Here is an 18,935-nt window from a genome sequence, read left to right as displayed (position 1 = left end):
ATGAGTAGGAGGTGCTCTATGTAGAGGCGCACTTGTTGTGTGCCAAATATATCCAAGTAAAAAATTCCAAAGCCAAAACCAAAATAAAAATCAGATCGTAAAAATCAATTTTCACCTTCACATAGGATTTCTCTGTGTCCACAAGCTCCTGGATGACCTTGCGTAAGCGCTCCGTGCCACTCATATGCTTGTGGCAAGGTCGGAGAAGAGTGCCATCTCCCCTGGAGCCTGGAGCTAAATCGCTGGCCTGCTTCATTGGAGGCTCCTTGGTGTCTTCCATCGGGCCGCCAGTGGCTGAACCTTTTCCCTCCTGGAAGGACTGGTACAGGTTGCATACTGTTTCCACACTCTGTAATGTAATGCAAGAAAAAAAAGTACTTTTTTTTTTTATTAGGATAAAATAGTAATCATACATTTGTATAAGGACATAGAGACAACATTTGGTATGGCTGTACAATCTAATGAAATAACAAGTGTTGAATCAAAAATTCACTAAGTAGCACATTCCTCGCATGTTAACTACAAAGTTATAAAATAAAAACGTGTACAATGTACCTGCCAAGTGAATCCCACAAGTCGACTATTGTATTCTAATTAACTTTGCATCAAAGACATTATAGCGCATAATTATGTTCATAAGGATGGGACTAGATATTGCTGCCGTGATGATGCCTTTAAAGCCATTATGTAACAACTGACGAAAAATTAACAAGGTGCAAGATCCGAGTAGTCTGTTATTGTATTATTAATTTGTGGCTATTTATGTACATGGAAGCAGAAAAAAATGGTGCTCTTGTCATTCTCAGGAGGATCATTAACTTGACATCTTTATTTTGTTAGATTATCATGCATGATATAGGACTGATAGTACGCATAGAATGTCTAAACCCATACTGCCAGGTCGCTGTAAAAGAAACTAAAACTTAGAAAATGAATTTTGAGTGGGTTGTTCTGTATATGGAAAGGAAATTATCTCAGAGTGACAAAGTGGCTGACGCCACTTTCCCATTATATTGCGAGCATTTCAAGTGATTTGTCATTTGTGAGTACACTTCATCAAAATCAGCCTCTTAACGTCTTCGGAGAACAACTATGTAAAAGCAAAACATTTCATCATTAGCGCCATTCTTGACTGCAGCATCAATTATGGTTAGAATTCAAGCCAAAAATAGTGTCAGTGCTTTGGAGTGCATTCCAAGCACATCCTACTCAGACAACGACTCTGACATTATTGTCGAGAAGCTTCCTTGGTCACGCCAGAAGCTGATTCCTTGTTGGAAAGGTCACCTGGGGGATTCGAGTTTGTAGCACACTGACACAGTGAGTGGGAGGACCGCCATGGTCAGCACTCTGCCTTCTTATGTGTGCCCGTGTGGGTGGCTAGATCTTTCAAATATTGCACATGTAAGCGTTTAGGAGGACCTCACAGCTGAAGACTGTAAAGTCGTGTGCACAGACCACACTGCGGGCGTCACTCATTAAGTGTGTGTTTAAGCTTGTCCGAGTCATTCAGCACTTAAAAACACATCGAGCAGCGTCAGCTTTAAACGCACCACCCCTCACCCTGCAAGGAGTCCGCACTCATCAGCTGGCTCATTGTAGCATAGCCTCTCCCAGAGGTGCTCCTAAATGTGGCTGTGACAGTTTGAAAGACACTATGATGGAAGACGAGGACGTGCATTGGTTCTATTTTGGCCCAGCTTGGTTTGAGCTCATTTTTATGAGTGTCGGCATGCCTACTGATAGGAGGCCAAAAAATACATGAACTGCTCACGCACAATTATTATTACATATAATTATACTAAGGAGCTTCAATTAAAATTCTGAAGGGTCTGCTTGCAAGGCATTTCTTCGAGCAAAGGTCCACCCAGACTTGAAAACAAGTGCGTGATGATCATTTTAACTGTTTTGCCTGTGTTTCATGTATCAATACTAAATATTGAATTTGTAGCTCCTTGGCAGAGATCTTATATGACATCTGTTTCCTGACACACATGAAGCCCAGAGAATTTTATCTATCTGCAGAAACATTAGACAACAGACAGCACAAATAATGCATGTCATGTCATGCAGACATTTCTCGTGTGCTCCGATGCAAAGTAGTTCCTCTGCCTGGAGGAGAAGTCAACACCGTTTTATTTACACATACATCATTTATATTACATACATATCTACTTTGACCTCTTAACTGCTGCAAAACTTGACAATACTTTATTCCGACATAGACTATCTATAAAGCTGTACCGTTGTCATTCCTCCACAAAAAAATATTGGGCCGCAGCCATTGGCGCACAGTATACGATAAATAGGAACGATGCTGCAGCCGCCCACAGCTCTGCACATCGACACAATATTCAATCAGGTAGGAGGACGGGGGAAGATTGCCTGAAGGAAATACAGGAGGTTGAAGGATATCAGAACGACATATTCATCAAGACGCCCGGTAGCCTTTAACGAGAGAGCGCTTGTGGAGACTGATAACAGTCACAGAGGCCATTTGTCTGGGCCATGGGGAAATGGAAGCCCACAAGAAAGAATGTGCGTATGTCCGGTGGCACACTGTCACTGACTTAATTTTGGCAAACACAAAGGACATGCAATCAAGCTCAAGTCACACGCATGCATGATAATGAGGGGCGCACAGGATTGGGAGAAATTCATCATAAGCTTGACAGGAAGGATGGGAATACAGCCCCAGGACTGTGCCCAAATTCTTATAGAGCTTCCTTGGAGCATGACAGGAAGAGAGTGAGAGTGAGAGTGAGAGTGAGAGAGTGAGAGAGAGAGAGAGAGAGAGAGAGAGAGAGAGAGAGAGAGAGAGAGAGAGAGAGAGAGAGAGAGAGAGAGAGAGAGAGAGAGAGAGAGAGAGAGAGAGAGAGAGAGAGAGAGAGAGAGGACCCCTCCATACCACAACTGAGAAAATGTGATTGCCTCACAACAACTCGACCAACACAGCCTGACAGCTAGCACAAATAAACCATTAAGTGCAACGGCGGCGAATAGCCTGGCAGGTTTTTTCTCCCTGACAGCTGACAGCTCAGGCATGTTTCTGCCTCTTTTTGCTTCTTGTCTCCAAAGTTCATTTTGAAAAGACATCGCCAACCCTAAGTGTGACAGTGGACTACTTGTTTCCTTTTAAACTGACACCTGCTAAAACAAACATTTAAAAAAAAAGGATATAAACAAAGAATTTAAAATGAAAACTTAAAAAATCAGTATTTATCCTCTATGCTCACCATGAAGAGCAACCTGTAGAGCAGCCTCCATGCTGCCGTGGCCTGCCGCTGTGTTCTTCTGGCAAGGGAGCATCCTTTCCTACGCAGTCCGCCTACCCTGGATGTCGGCATAGTGCCGCCACAAAAAGTGTGCGCGGCCCAATGGACATCCACAGCAGACAGTAAAATATTGACTTCCCTTCCACTTTTCAGGTTGATTTTGCTCACCCTCTTAGGCCAGGTCAAAAACAAATCTAGTCTTGAGTCCTTGGGGCAAAACGTTATCCGACATGTTGTTCTTGCGCTGCATACTATCGGTGGTTGTGAGATTGTCTTGCATCACAATCCCGAACAGACTTCCCGGCCTCTTGGCTTGTGAGCTCTCTCCCGGCATCTCATGCATCCCTCTGCCTGTCTGTTTCTCTGGCGTCCCAAATACTCAGTCCGCTTGCCCTCAGATTTTTCCTCTCATTTAGACATGTGACATTTACGTATAATTTCCAGAGAGCTGAAAACTGAAGTGGTTTGGAGCATCAGTACTGCGCCTCAATAGCAGCAGTACAATGTAGACTGTTCTGGCTTGTACGATCAAACACAGAGGAATGGCTGACTCAAAAATGGGAGGCTGCAAGGTCATTGAGGAAATGGGACAGGCATGTAAACAATTGTATTTACACCTAAAGTCCTTTCATTAATTTGCAAAAAAAAATTAGACTAATGCTTGGTCTTTGAAAAACTCTCATTCCATGTGATCAACAAGTTTCAAGTTTTTTCGAATCACTGCTTAGTTCATCCAAAGGTATCTGCAGAAAAGATTCAATTGGGTTGGGAGGAAGTCGTTGAACAACAAAAGACTTAAATAATAAATCCAAAGAAAGTATGCCACATGCAAATACACAAGATTTGCCCTTTTCATTAAACATGATACAAATACGCTGCCGTCTCATCAGTTCTGATACGTCAATTCTACGTCCGAAGGGTTTGTGTTGAACAAAACCAAACAGAACTAACTCAAAGCTGTCAAAGATGTCTCGATTGTCACGAATACTTCAATGAAGGCGTTCTACATACAGCATGGATTCTTTTGCAGATGAAACACATCCATCATCAAATGAGCAGTTGAGATGGACCATCTTAGATGAAGTAAACAAGAAAACATGGATGGGGGGGATGTAAAATGGAGGACAAACAACAAACAGCTATGCTTGGAGATTGCTTTTTTTTCTTTGCTTGTATGAAACTAGTCAAAAGAGCAAGAGAACTGGGGCCAGCTGTTGGGACAAGATTTATCTGTCCAATAGTGGACAACTGTGGCGCAATCATTTCAAAGCTCAGTAAAAGTAGACCTGCCCTCATAAATCAAATAGTCGAAGGGGAGGTGGCGCCGTTCCGCTAGAATCCAGCCCATTTACCCTTTTATTATTCATTCTAAACAAATATTATTCCACAAAGTCTCAGAGGCCTTTGGGAGAAAGAGCGTGTTTTCATAATGAAACCAGCTTCAGATTAAAGCACCCCATTCCCTGGAGTCCCAAATCTCTTCACATAAACTCCAACGCACGAAAGCTGCTGTAGAGGCAAAATAATGCCGGTCCCAAAGTTAGCGTCATTAATAAATTGCTGAATGAAAGCTTACGATTTATTCTTAAAGCATTTAGAATAAATTGGTAAAATGCAAAAGGGGGAAGCTGGTAAACTAAATAAAGCCAAATAGACTGTACTGCCATAACATAGCTCCAATGTAAACTGAATTGAATATTTCTCAAAACACATTCCGCTAGGTCCGACAGTTACCGGTCGTTGGCTCCTTTTAGCGTCACTCTGGCAGGACAAGCAGTTTTCCACATTTTGCGCCAAGCAGTCCAATTTGTCTTTCAGGAAGCGTCCTAAGCTGAGCAGCACAGAAGCCAGGAACAGATCCTTCTGCTCGGCTTCAGAGCCGGGCGGCCAGAACCAGCACATGGCTAGCAAGGACCACAAGGCTTGCGCCGGAGACTGGTCCTGCATGAAGAGTTCAACTAAGGTAGTGAGGTACAGACCGGGGCCGGGATCTTCAGTGTTCGTCACTGGAGCCAAAACAGCCATGGTGGTGTTAGACACCTTTGGTGTGGTCATTCCAAGCAGATCTGTGTCATGGTTCTTGTTTCCTGCGGCTCTGTCCGTTTCTTCTGTTTTGTTTTCAAACTTAAATGTTTGTTTCCAGCAGTGTAGACTGACAGGAGCAGACAGGCATTAAGTGCACCGCCAACAGTAAAGCCAGATTATTAGCCCGCTCACAGCCAGATGGCTGGCGGCTGATGGGCTTAGTCATAATACACAGCTCCCCGAGTTGCAGCTCCACCCAAAAAACAGACCCACATAGGAATTTTAAACAGATTCTACAAAGTTAAGAGAGGGGACGACTGTAGCTTGGAGCAAGAAGAGATCGCTTTTTTAGAAAATGATACTGCCTAATATCTAAAGACATCAACTTTAAGATACTTTCTAAATTTAAAGAACCGGGAGGAAAACAAATGGAATATTTCCACTTTTTGAAACTCTACTGACAAGACTGAGACTAAAAACAAAGAAGCAAAAGCCCAGCAGCATCATGACCTACACTTATCATCCATAATGACAAAGCGGCCAATCCTACAGTTCCTCATCAGTCCATTTAAATGCTCTTACAGAAAATGCCTGTCTCCACAAAGAGGCTTAATATGTCTGACTGCTCCTTAATCTTTTGTTTAATACAAGACATGACAGGCAACTATGTTCCGTGTCAAACATCGCACGGCTATAAATACAGCAGAATTCAATTCAGCCCTTACAATTTAATAGACCCTTAACGGCGAGGAAGCACACAGCGGCAGTCCACCAGAGGTCCATGACCTCCTCGCCTACAATACACAACAGGATTGTTATGTTTTATTGGATTGTGCAATCCATCCATTCATTATCTATAATGCTTATGTGTGGGGTCATGGGAGCCTGGAGCCTATCACAAGTGACTTTAGGTGAGTGCTGGGGACAAACGCAGGACAGACCACTAGGCACTAGACTTTATGACGCTCTGAGAAAATCTTATAAACCTTACGAGTGATACGTTCCTTCATGAAACAATATATAGCCTATCTATCCACATTAGCCCCTTTTCAGTCCATTAACTTGTTAAATTGGCGACACAATCCAGATTCACATCCATGTGGGCTACATTAGTTCTTTTTAAAACAACATGCAATGCGGACCAAGGACAATTTTAGATTCCTTATGGTAGTGGTCCGGGGCAAATTGAGTCCTCCAATCATTCGCTTGAGCTCATAATGGTATAGACCAATAACATTTGTTTAAACTGATGAATAAGGCTCTTCTAGTGCTGAATATAACACAGCATTAACTCAGAGGCACAGGAATTACAATCAGTCCCAATAGTAAACAATACTGTTAATTCTGCATAGTAAGCACTTCATCTCAAACATACACAGGGATCCCTCAAGCGTAATTAGAGTAAATTGAAATGCAGTAGACCAATTAATCAAAAAGCAGCCAGACTAGCAAGGCGGCTGATTACAAGTTGTGACAAGAGGCTTGAAATTGGTCCTTCCTTTGCCATCCATCTTTATTGACTTTCACAATGACATACGTGATAGATTTCCACCCAAGTAACTTTATTTTCCTTACCTTTGAAAACAGATGACTGACTTTGCTGCACATAATTTGTTATTCACAATATCACAGTTTTTTTTGTAACATTTTGATGTATTTTGTGATATAGGTTTGATATAGATTATCTTTTTATTCTGCACAGTGCCAAAAGAATTCCCATTCAGCACATTTATATACCGCTTTACACACGCACACACATTTCTTCCATTTGTTCCTCCATAAAAGACAAATGCTGAGCCTGAGCAGCAGTGGTGCAGTGCAGAGGGACTGACTCATGTCGCCACTAGGAAGAAATCAAATGATGATAACGGACGAGCAGAGTGAAGCAGATGAGGCTGTCCTCTACTTTTGCTAAGTGACCACAAGTCGGCTTTTGTCAAGTCATGGCGGCTGCTACAATTAAAAATAAATTTTCCAGACATTGGGCCTGAATGGATAGAACAATCAGGGAAAATGAGCAGATGCCTACAATTGGTCAGTGCAATCAATACATTACATGAAATTGCAGTTTAACATGCAATCAATGACGATGCTTGAACACATTGGCGAACACACACACATACTGGCTTGGATGCTTCCAGACAGAAAGCTTTATGATGACCATACAAACTCATTACCACTCTCGATAAACATCAGCATAGTCATTCCTCACATTACAGCACAGAGGCATAACTCCCACAAGGACCAGGCTCACACTAATTTGAACAGCTTCATTCAAGTTAGCTCAGATATTGAAAAAAAATTACTAACCAGATATTTAAGAACCACCGAGCCAGAAATAGACACACAATCGGTTGTATTTATTCATCAGTGACAACCATCTGGCATGTTTACACAGGAGATATTTTAAAAGAGCCTTAGAAGATGTTCTTCAAAGTGGACAACAAGCTTTCCAAAGAGAACGCTATGCTTTAAAGGTGATGCCTGCCACTGGAGGTGATAAAATGACGTCTGAGTGACAACTATTTATTTGGCCCTAAGCAGCATACAGTATCTCACTACATGCAACCCGCAGCAAATAGCTGAGTGTGTATGCTGTTCAATGTAGAGTTACATTGGTGATGAGGTTACAAAATGCATACACCCACGAAGCTATAGAAAGCCAGATGTGTGCGAGTGTTATTTCCTCCCTCACAGATCATTCTGCATGACAGTAATAAGATGTGTTTATACCAGTGGCTACAATGGAGCATTCTAATTATAGTAATCAGAGGAATTGGTGCCAGTCTGGTTTCAGACAAACTACCGATGTGACAGCGCACATGCACATACGGGCAGATAGCCCGAATACATTCTGGAAGAATCGAGACACATGCTGTATGTGAAGTGGGTGTCTGCATGACAATGGAAATATTCGATTTAGCTCCACCCACCTTGCTGAGCTGAACAGGCCTGTGTGCGCAGTGGGAGTGACTCTGCATGGACTCGCCGCCCTCCGCTGCAGTGCACAAGTCTAACGAGAGATAGAAAGAGGAGGGTTAAGTTATAGGTATGTGTGTTCTTCACATAACTGCATGATTGAAATGGAGGTTTATTGAAGTCTAGTGAGCGCTAAACACAAAGAGTATTTTTTGAAAGCCATCAGAGGCGCCTGCCTGACTGCAAGGTCTATAAATGACAATGCCATTGCACCCAAAAGAAAAAAAAAAACCAATCAAATCCAGTAATTGTTATGTTTGTTATGATGCCTCGGAAAATACAAGTGACACATTGGCCTTAGTAATGTAAAACTGAAGAGACACTCTGACAAGATATTTTTAGATGAGTTTTGATGACCCTCAGCTCATTAAATTCACAGCTCTCATTGCAAACTGTGTAGCAGTTGGCACATGAAAAGACTTTATCCCTGATTGTAACATGGGAGGTAAGCCAATCTGACCAAAGAAAACTTCTGGACCGCCTACGAAGCTAAGCGTGTCCTTTCTGAACCGCCAATCGTTGTCAACCAAATTGCAGACTGCTAAAGAAGATTCATTCAATCTGAATTTAATTTGTCTGTCTTGCACATTAGTGAAGACAGGCAGTTTTCTAAAAAGCAATTTGTGTTTGACAACTACTAATTCTTTTCCATCAGCGCTTCTTTCTCTTCCTCTTGATCAGACAGCTTGGGATTGTGCCCTCTAGAGACTGAGAAGAAAATTGCAATGACTTTGATCACACCGTTTACTGTAATGAGGCTTTCAAGTCATTAATCCCTCAGAGTTTAATTAAAGATTCCCAAGGAAAGACTATGCTAATGAATTACTACCATCAAGATAACATAAAATGTTCTTACTGGTTTTTTGGAAATAAAAGCAATAAAAAGGCATGACAATGTGTGTGCATGCTGAGGGAAAATGTGATGTGCACAGTGTGGTTTATTTTATTTTAATCACGCTGCTTATTAATGTGTCATTTTGTTTATTTTGGAAAACACATTCATTTTATTTTAATCACGCTGCTTATTAATGTGTCATTTTGTTTATTTGGGAAAAAGCATTTCTCTTCATGGGTTCAGGTCAGACTTTTGAAGAATCTGCAGAACACAAATTATAATTTCAGACATCGATTCATCACACTGAGTAATTAAATCTGAATTAGCAGCAGCCTCGTTTTCTGAGTAATGGTGAATTAAATTTGAATTGCAGAAAGCTCCCTATAGAAAACAACAAGACGAGGTGACAAAATTAGGGGGATGAAGGGTTTGTGCGTGTGTTTTGAGTCATATCTGTTTCGTGATTATAAGTACCCGAGGAGGACTTGGCTTTGAGCTTGAATGCCGAAAGAGGAACTGGGTTGTCAAAGGCACCGTTTTGAGGCGGGGGTCCGTCCCGCCTCAGGCACATGTTGAGGGTTTGCTCAGCAAACAATGTCTGGATCAGCGTCAGGTCCAGACCTGACACATTGCGGCCATTCAACATGAGAACCTCATCACCTGGACGTAAACCTGGAAAAACAAAAAGCATGTTGGAAGTGCCATGAAACATATGATGCAGCAAAACTGTCATTGCTGTTTGGTACCTTCAATGAATCCCAGTCCATTAGGGAGCACCTCACTGACAAAGATCCGACTATTCTTCTGACTATCTATATGTCCCGTTACTGCAAATCCTGGATAAAGAGAAACAGAATGACAGGATAAGGATAAAGATGAAGTGCGAAGGGATTTTTTACAGTGACTTACCGAAATCTCCACTGCCGCTTATCCTGCTCATTTGCAGTGTAAACATATTAACGGGAACCACCTCCAATTGGCTGCCAACCTGCAGGTTAATATCAGACAAATCAAAACAACTACGCAAACAAGCGTATCATGAAGAGTCGCTGCATCTGCTTGCTCTCCTCACCAATTCGGAGACAAGCTCGCCAGGCGCCACGGATCGAATCTCAGTATCCTGTCCCGCCTGTCTGTGCAGACGCAGTCGGTGCAGGTCTGGGTCCAGCCCTTTCGCCTGTTTACACAAGAGAATCTAATACTCGGCAGCTTGTGTGCGCAGACTTATCGGACATGTTTTGTGCACCAGCGCTTGGTTCGACAGCTGTGGTATGGTCATGGCGTGAATTATTCATAGAATATACACACAGCGACGAATGGTTTGCGGTAAACAAAACAGCGTCACCCACCCCAAGTGATTACAGCCTATGTGTCAATCTTATGGGACCGTGTGAAGTTAACACTGGATGAATAGGTGTGTTGCTTTAGAGGCCCAAGGGAGTAGAAAATGACAGCATCCGCTACAACAAAGACTTGTGTGAACTGTTCACTGACTAGCATCTTTAAAACGATATTTTATCCGGGGATTGTCTTTCTCCAAAATCTAAATTTATATTTAATATAAAAATTATTATTATAAGCAAGGACGATTTTACAAGGTGGTACAAGAATTCCTCATATTGTTCTTTTGTGCTTATAATCACTCACCTTGCAGGCCTCCAAGAGGAGGTCAGTGGCTTTCTGCTCACTTCGAACGTGAACTTGGGCTTGCAGGCCATCCGGCATGTAGATGCAGGTCAGCATGCCTGGGGTGCAATTGTTGCTATCCCACACACCAACCTCAGGGGGCGGCATGGAGTACATACTGGTGTGCCCGTCCATCCCCTGAAGAATGACAGATGGGTGATTACGGAAAGGGCGGTATCACATGTCAAAAGTGTCAAAGGGGTAATGGGGGGAAAAAACAAGGGTGGGAGAAAGCAACAGACTGTGAGTCTCAGTAGATGCATCTATTAAAGATATATTTTAAAAAATCTCCATTACTCAAAATGGTTTACTATGGTGCAAATATACTGTATGGCTTTCGTTACATTTTCATTTGACAGTATAAAATCCAGTCATTGCAATGATCACACGAAGAACGGAAAAGTTTAGGAGTTCATTTGATCGAGACAATTAGTTAATTTTGCAAAGAAAAGAAAATGTCACAAGTAATATGGAGGCCCCACTGCTATTTGATTTTCTTGGCAGCATTAGATGTGAAGTTTGAGATGTACATTAAAGGGAGGAAGGTTTTAGCCATCATTTTTGAGCAGCTGGGAGTTACGCTTCAGACTTTGTGTCTCTGGAGAGAAATGCGCCACTGTGGCGTTATGAGCCTGCGGGAGACACCAAATTATAGCTTCTGACCACAATTGTTAAGGAACTGGATCTTGAGGAAACCATCACATCAAATGAAGCAAACCTCATTCAATGGAGTGTTTTAGTGATTCAGCACTTCTGCAAAAAAAAAAAAAAAGATGACACGACTGCGGTTTAGACGTGAGAGGAACAGATGCCTTAGCGAATGGAATGATTTGGGCACGACCCAAAGTTTTAAATAAACTAAGAATTACCCTTCATGTCAAGTGGTGTGTGACTGTGGTTGTCTGGAGCGTTTGAATCTGACACGTATGAGCTTTTGATTGTTCAGAAACTGTTAGCTCATGAAAGACCTTTTAGCCTGCACGCCGCAAAACACTATTAAGAGCTGTTGCGCAGATAAACAGACACATACGTTGGACTTTATTTTCCGTTTCTGCTCCTCAAAAAATGAAACGCCAGCAGTGCTATTTCCTAAAAACCAAGGGATGGATGAACACAAGGTGCCTCTTGGAACCTGCAACTTTACCCATCCATTTAGGGATGCAAAGTCAATTCTAACTCACTGAGGGGGATGAAGTAACAAGCAACACGACGGCTGGTTACATAAGCACCCCATTTGTGTGCCAGCAATATGGCGTGAGTGGAAAACTAAAAATTTTGTTGCCTCCACTGACCTGAGCAGCAGCTGATTTAACACTGTACACCCATTCATGGTCACAGAGGGTAAGAAGAGGCAGGCGGTTGCCTGGTCAACCTTCCACCACCAAGTGCCAACAAGCCTGTGGAGACGGCACGTGCTTTGCCATCAATAAGTGCCCTGTGTGGTCAGTCTGTGGGCACTATTCAGTCAGAAATACACACAAACTGATAGTTCAGTCTTTCCCTCTGGAAAGCGGAAACTACTCGCAAACCAGAGTTTCTAAAAAAAAAAAAAAAAGAAGTACGTGAGGACATTTGGTGACAGCTGCATAAATACACAACTACACCCTTTCGGCTCCACTTAGCAACGGAGAAACACAAATACTCCAGTTTGGACTAAAATAGATTAGCTTTAAAGAAAAATCACAACTGGTGTTGCAGACAATTTTAGACAATTTCCCTCAATTACATGGACTAAAGAAGGATTACTTTTAGTTTCCATTTCCGCCCAGTCTTTTTACACTACGGGTGGCAGGCAGCCCATAAAAGCTGGCTCCACTGCATCAATTTAGCCGACATGTGGAGAACTAATCATCAAAGGCGATTGAATGGAGATTTTAACCTTAGCGCCTTCCTGCCATCCTCCCACCATGAAATCTTACTCCCTACATCAAAATAACCTGAATCAAGGAAAGATCGAAGGACGCCACCGTGGGGAGCCTCTGACATTTGAAGCTACATTAAAGCATTTACCCAATGAAAGCCTGCATTGTTTCCCAAACCACTTCCGCTCCAATCTGATGGCGGGCAAGCTTTTGACACTCACCGCCGACTATGAATCACTGCATCCTGTGGAACTTACGAACACTCATTCAGTTTTTGTCGTGCTCATTTGTCAACAATAAATGATTAATCACCTCAAGGGCCTTTGGGGACATTTTATTTGGAGGAAAAGTGCATCCGTGTTGGCATATTAACGCATAACTGGGTCATTAATTGAGATCAGGGAAAAATACAACTGGAATTAATGAATAATTACGTTGTCAACTCCAAGTGAGAGAATGCTGCAGCAAAAATATAGTAAGGTTTGGATCTGAACCTCGGAACACAAAATCACGCATACTTGATGTAAACATGTAAGAATTTAATTGCATGAGGGCTGAAGAAACCTCAGCGTCTGGCGACCCAGATGGTCAAGATTCACACTCCTCAGTCGGCTGACAATTTTACCACACATGCGTAAACTTACACGATCAGTCGGCGTTTTGGTCATCACGCACTCAAATAATGAATTCTAAGAGCCCACACTGTATTTCAACACTTTATACGTACTACTATAAAAAAAAGCCAGTAAACAGCTGTTCGTATATTTAATACCAGCAGACTGACATGGAATTGTTATCTTTGCTATAAGGTGAGAAATGGACATATATATCGTATTTTCCGGACTATAAGGCGCACCTAAAAACCTCACATTTTCTCAAAAGCTGACAGTGCGCCTTATAGTCCGATGCGCCGTATATATGGACCAAATTCCAGCCCGCGGGCCGTCTAAATTTAAACTGGCCTGAAGCATTGTGTCATAAAATCAATCATAAGTGGCCCGCTGAAGACTATGAATCATGAATCAAAAAGACTATGGATCATTATTTTGTGATTATAAAGTCATTTGTTGCGTCTGAAGTTGAAATAAAAAAGATAAAATGGAGAATGATTTGATTTGGATTAAAAATCTGACATGATGCAACCTGGCCTGTTTACTGCAGTCACAAACACCAATATCACCCTTCTTATTCATACAATAACAATAAAACAAACTTAATACATCTAATAAAAAAAATCATTCGACTTTCATAAAATTGTTAATTTGTTATTATTTTAATCTTTAATTTTTCTGGTGGTGCAATTGACAACAGATTCTCATTTGCAATATCAACCTATCTGCAAAAGCTATATATAGTAAAGGATATAGTTACATATTTACAAGTTCATTCACAATGGTAATGGTTCGTGGAACGTCGGTGCGAATGGTCGGCACCTATACAGGACTGTCTCAGAAAATGAATGCTTTAAAGGTGTGCCTTATAGTCCGGTGCGCCTTATATATGGAGAAAGTTTTAAACTGGGCCATTTATTGAAGGTGCGCCTTATAGTCCGGTGCCCCTTAAAGTCCGGAAAATACGGTAAGTCCATTTTTCAAATAAACACCATCAAAGCCAGGATTGGGTGGAAAAGGTCGTGTTTCTACCACGACTCCTTGGCACCCATCAGTGAGCATATAAAATGATGGATGACATGGATGACTGAGAGAAAGGAGGTTTTAAATCATAAATCACAGATCCACACACCATGCTGGATGAAGTAAGGGATGACTCACCTCAGTGTTCTTGGGAGGCGGACCATGCGCTTGACCTCCAGCGTCGCTCTCAAAGATCTGAGATCAAGAGATGGGCATATGAGAGCGGGAGAGAATAGGGACCCACTGACTCATAAGCGATTACCGGTATGAAGTGACATCTTATTAGACCCGGATCGAGCTATTCTGACGTTGATTAAAACCTACGTGTGGTGGGTGCCAATCTTTCAAAGTGCTGAAATGTGCGTGAGCAAAGAGGTTGTGAATGGACAAAGAGATTAAGCGGATGAGGATGGCATTTTCCCTATTAAAAGTCTAAAATAACAAGATTCTTGCTGCTTCATGCTTTCCGACTGTTGTGTGAGCCTGAGGCTGCAGGTGACTCAACCTCTCAAATACAACATAAACAGAAGCCACCACTTGTGTGATAACTGCTTGTTCAGCAGCCTGCAGAGCGAGCATGCAGAATTTTTTTTCCCTGATTTGATTTGTGGAAAAGATGACATATTGCCATATTACGTCAAACTTAAACATACTTCCCAAAGTCAATGGAATTTACGAATAGCAACAAATGTTTTTTAATTAACTGTTAAATACAGATGCAGCAATATTACTGTATTTTCCGGACTATAAGGTGCACCAGACTACAAGGCGCACCTTCAATGAATGGGCCCGTTTTAAAACTTTGTCCTTATATAAGGCACACCGGACTATAAGGCGCACCATTAATGCATCATGTCAGACTTTTAATCCAAATCAAATCATTCTCCATTTTATCTTTTATATTTCAACTTCAGACGCAACAAATTCCTTTATAATCACAAAATAATGATCCATAGTCTTTTTGATTCATGATTCGTAGTCTTCAGCGGGCCACTTATGATTGATTTCATGACACAATGATTCGGGCCAGTTTAAATTTAGGAATTTGGTCCATATATAACGCGCACCATATTGTTGGCTTTTGGGAAAATGTTTGGTTTTTAGGTGCGCCTTATAGTCCGGAAAATACTATACATGTAATTTGTTTACAGTGGGGTACAGAACCAATTGTGAGCTCTACATTAGTACCTTTGACTATTGTTTCTGACAGTGTAGTTGGTGTTGCAGATACAGTATATTAAGCGCCCCCATCCGACCCCGCCCTGATAATACTTTAGTAACTCTCCCGCCCCTTACAAGAAAATAAAGTGGCTGTAAACAGAATTGCTTTCCTGTAAACTGACTAATTATAGCATTACCAACTCTCCCACAAATCCTTAGACCGCTCTGGCCTACTTCCCACACCCCCAATGAAGGCCAGCTTCTTACGGTATACATATAGCGCCGCTAAAGGGGATGATGGCACTCAAACAAGTGGGAGGAGAAGACGAGCGAACATGACTCTGGGACAAGATTGTCGTGCGCTGGGTTAAATGAGCTTAAGTCAACACAGATGATTCAGTGTGGAAGCTGTGGCAGAAGGGCTGCCAGCAATCGTTCTGATATTTATGCGTGGAGAAGAGAGTTTGATGAAGAAGTTGTAGAAGTGAGACGAATGAAGAGTGAATTTGGGAAGTGATCAGCAATGGAAGGAAAATGGATTAGACCTAAAGACCTATTTGAAAGCCTAAATAAAATAGTCACGCGTGAAGTGGATATACTTTAAGCTTGTTTGGCTCTTTGATAGCCCGGCTGTCCATATCCTTCAAGAAAATTGTATCGTCACTTCCTTGTGGAGAACAGGCATGGGGAATGATGATGTCATTGGAGACAACTAAGGAGTTGGATTTCCCACAGTCAGATGATATAGAGAGCTCCTACATTACTTTTGTATAAAGCAGCAGATGTCCAGGAATCCCACGCCACCTTACGACTACCAGCATTTACTCTCCTTAATTAGCTTTCAAGCCAAATAAGAAAAAAGCGCTAAATGTGGTTCTAAGAGAACGAGGACCTTGGGATAATAAAAGAAGGATGGACATCTAATATTTAGCATCTTTACAGCAACCATCTGCTTGTGTCCACGGGGTTGAGGGAAGAATGGGGAATGCCATCAACCACATATGGCCATTCATAATTGATGTTTATGCTGCAGTGCAATTCCGGCCCTCCTGCATGGCGTAATCCTAACTGTGTCTCATTAGAGTGGCCGACTTGAGCTTCTCATGAAAAATCACAATGTGCGCACACACCTCATTAGTGACAGACTGTTGTTAATGGTCAATCACAGTTAGGAGTCAATGGTGCGCCACATGTAGAATTTGAATGACCCCGTAACTCGAGAAACACGGATGACCTCACAGCATAAAGATGCTAAGTACACTTATTTACGATAGCAAATGAGCAAAGCTCCATAAAATCTAATTGAAAAGTAACCAAGTATTTCCTGTAGTGTGTTTTAAAACGAGCACACATGTATTTGGGATTCCTGTATGAAAAAAAGTATGAGTAACTGTAAAGCTGGAAGGACTTCAACTGGCCCCCTGTGGACAGGTATTAAGATTGCTCCCTTGTGTTTTTGTCAATTTAAAAAAAAAAAAAAAAAAAATGGAGTGTGGAAATACCAAGAAAGGAAATGGCAGACTGGGGGGAAAAAAAAACCCTGCTTATCCTATATTGATATTTAACACAATTAACACAATCAAACAAGTTTAAATATAAAAGAAAATAAGAAATAAAAATAAAAACATAATATTTTTTTTAAACTTTGATTTAATTTATTAAGGGGGGGAAAAAAACTATACAAAGCTACCCGTTATAATAGTAGCGAGATCATTTTACAACTGTGATGGGCCACCTAAATGTGAATGTGCGTGTGTACGTGCACATTCCTGAAGCTTTATGTTGCGGGAATGGTCTTATGAATTCTACACGGTCACATTTTGTGAATATCCGGTGGGTTTCTTACAGGAACACACTGCTCTAAAACCCTGTAGGCCAGACTTTCATTCTTCTTTGCATTAAGTGAGATTATTTGGAGTCTTTTCAAGGTAGAATTGCTGTTATTGGATCGGAACCACACAGTATTTCAATTTAGGACATGGGCTGCAGTCAATTTGACCACAGGAACGCAGCATTTTTAATCTATCTGTGCCACCGAAAATTTAGGCTACTCGATGATCTTTAAAAGCCATATTTTCAAGACACATTTTTTTAAGTGCTCTGGCACATTAAATGCAATGCTATGATACATAATAAACACAATACATTCCTTAACTTTGATCACTTTGATGGTTTTAGCAAAATTTTGCTGCTGAACTTGACTCAAATGTGTAAGTCATCTAAATTCAAGCAATGTTTAACATTTGATCATATGATCATCAATTTTCTAAGGTTCATTAGCAGGCAATACTCTTATCTTAAAATATTACTTTATCAGTACAACAAATATTTTGTTTACCTGAGATGCCGAGACCCTTTTGCCCTTCTTTGTCAAGGTGTCAAGGCCTTTGAGGGAAGAGAAAAGGCCCCGCTTGTGCTTTCGGAAAGTCCGTGACAATGAGCGCCTGCGCAGTGTAGCCTCATCTCTGGAACAAATCTGAACAAAAGACCAAAATGAGAACTATAATCATCTAGCTCAACGAAAAGTCCCTTTAATCACATTATCTTAATTAGATTTACGTTTCTATAACATCAGCACATTTGCAAAAGGTTTTCAAAGGTATAATGATGTTCAGGGTTGCTGCTGGACATGAGGTCAATTAAAATCAAAGGAATGTTAAAAGGATCTAAACATCAGTCATAGACTCGTTCTTGGCCCCGCCCTTTGCTTTCTCACCAGTGCGTGAAAGGATGAGACAGAGAAGATCCCGAGGCGGCCCAGGGTGGTTTTGGTCGGGCGGCTGGCGATTGCTAACAGGCTCTTTGGGTTGGGTAGCTCGCCGCCCTGAAGACTGGCCAGGTAACAGCGCATCCTGAAGAGGTCTAGGTTGAACCTTTCCAGATTTTGCTCCCACTGCTGGATCTAAAGGACGAGAGTTAGGGGGGGAAAAGTTTTGTGTTGGAACTGAAGCTCGGGAATCATTTGGTGGCTAGGAATGACGATTACGTGGAAGTGAGGACAGAATGTAAAAGAGTGAAAAAGGTTGGGTCAGAAGAATGTTTCCATTAAGCTGCAATTGCTTGCAGATGTTGGTGGAGGCTAAAACCATACATTCGTTGCTGATACAAGCAGAGTAGTGGAGATGTGTGCAATAAATGCCCATTTTAATGCAGTCTTGAGGAATGGTGATGCTGCACAGACCAGCCTTTAACCCCCACTATTTACAGTTGCCAGTCCCCCATTCCTTTTTGCTCCATATAAGAGCCCAGAAGTGACTTGAGACTCATTTTTAAAGAGACCACTTGGATAAAACAACCCTCTACAGCCACTGACATTTAATAGGTCTCGCTTGCCATTGTAAATTCATTTACAATAATGGACCCCTTGGCATTGTCCCAATTGGGTGCAGTCACTCTCACGGCCTGCTTTAGGATTAGGGTTGTCGCAAAGTGGGACGCAAGTGTGGTGTTTAATGAACCTGAGACTTTTCAAACTTTT

The 18,935-nt window shown here is 41.7% G+C and overlaps 1 protein-coding gene across 6 annotated transcripts in view; it reads right to left on the bottom strand.

Annotated features, from left to right (window-relative positions):
* LOC125981312 (rho guanine nucleotide exchange factor TIAM2) overlaps positions 1 to 18,935 on the bottom strand; it is a 75,349-nt gene that overhangs the window by 11,044 nt on the left and 45,370 nt on the right. For all 6 annotated transcript variants that reach the window (XM_049741283.1, XM_049741282.2, XM_049741286.2 and 3 more), the window contains exons 7-16: positions 18,174 to 18,359; positions 17,796 to 17,933; positions 14,435 to 14,491; positions 10,762 to 10,938; positions 10,187 to 10,291; positions 10,024 to 10,102; positions 9,861 to 9,950; positions 9,589 to 9,786; positions 8,234 to 8,313; positions 116 to 349 (exon numbers count right to left, since the gene is read on the bottom strand). In XM_049741283.1, coding sequence (XP_049597240.1) covers positions 116 to 349; positions 8,234 to 8,313; positions 9,589 to 9,786; positions 9,861 to 9,950; positions 10,024 to 10,102; positions 10,187 to 10,291; positions 10,762 to 10,938; positions 14,435 to 14,491; positions 17,796 to 17,933; positions 18,174 to 18,359 — 1,344 coding nt within the window. The remainder of the gene's footprint in view (positions 1 to 115; positions 350 to 8,233; positions 8,314 to 9,588; positions 9,787 to 9,860; positions 9,951 to 10,023; positions 10,103 to 10,186; positions 10,292 to 10,761; positions 10,939 to 14,434; positions 14,492 to 17,795; positions 17,934 to 18,173; positions 18,360 to 18,935) is intronic.

The sequence above is a fragment of the Syngnathus scovelli genome, chromosome 14 (assembly GCF_024217435.2).
Source record: "Syngnathus scovelli strain Florida chromosome 14, RoL_Ssco_1.2, whole genome shotgun sequence".
NCBI lineage: Eukaryota > Metazoa > Chordata > Actinopteri > Syngnathiformes > Syngnathidae > Syngnathus > Syngnathus scovelli.
Note: the sequence above shows the minus strand (reverse complement) of the source record. Positions and strands in the feature narration are given on the sequence as shown.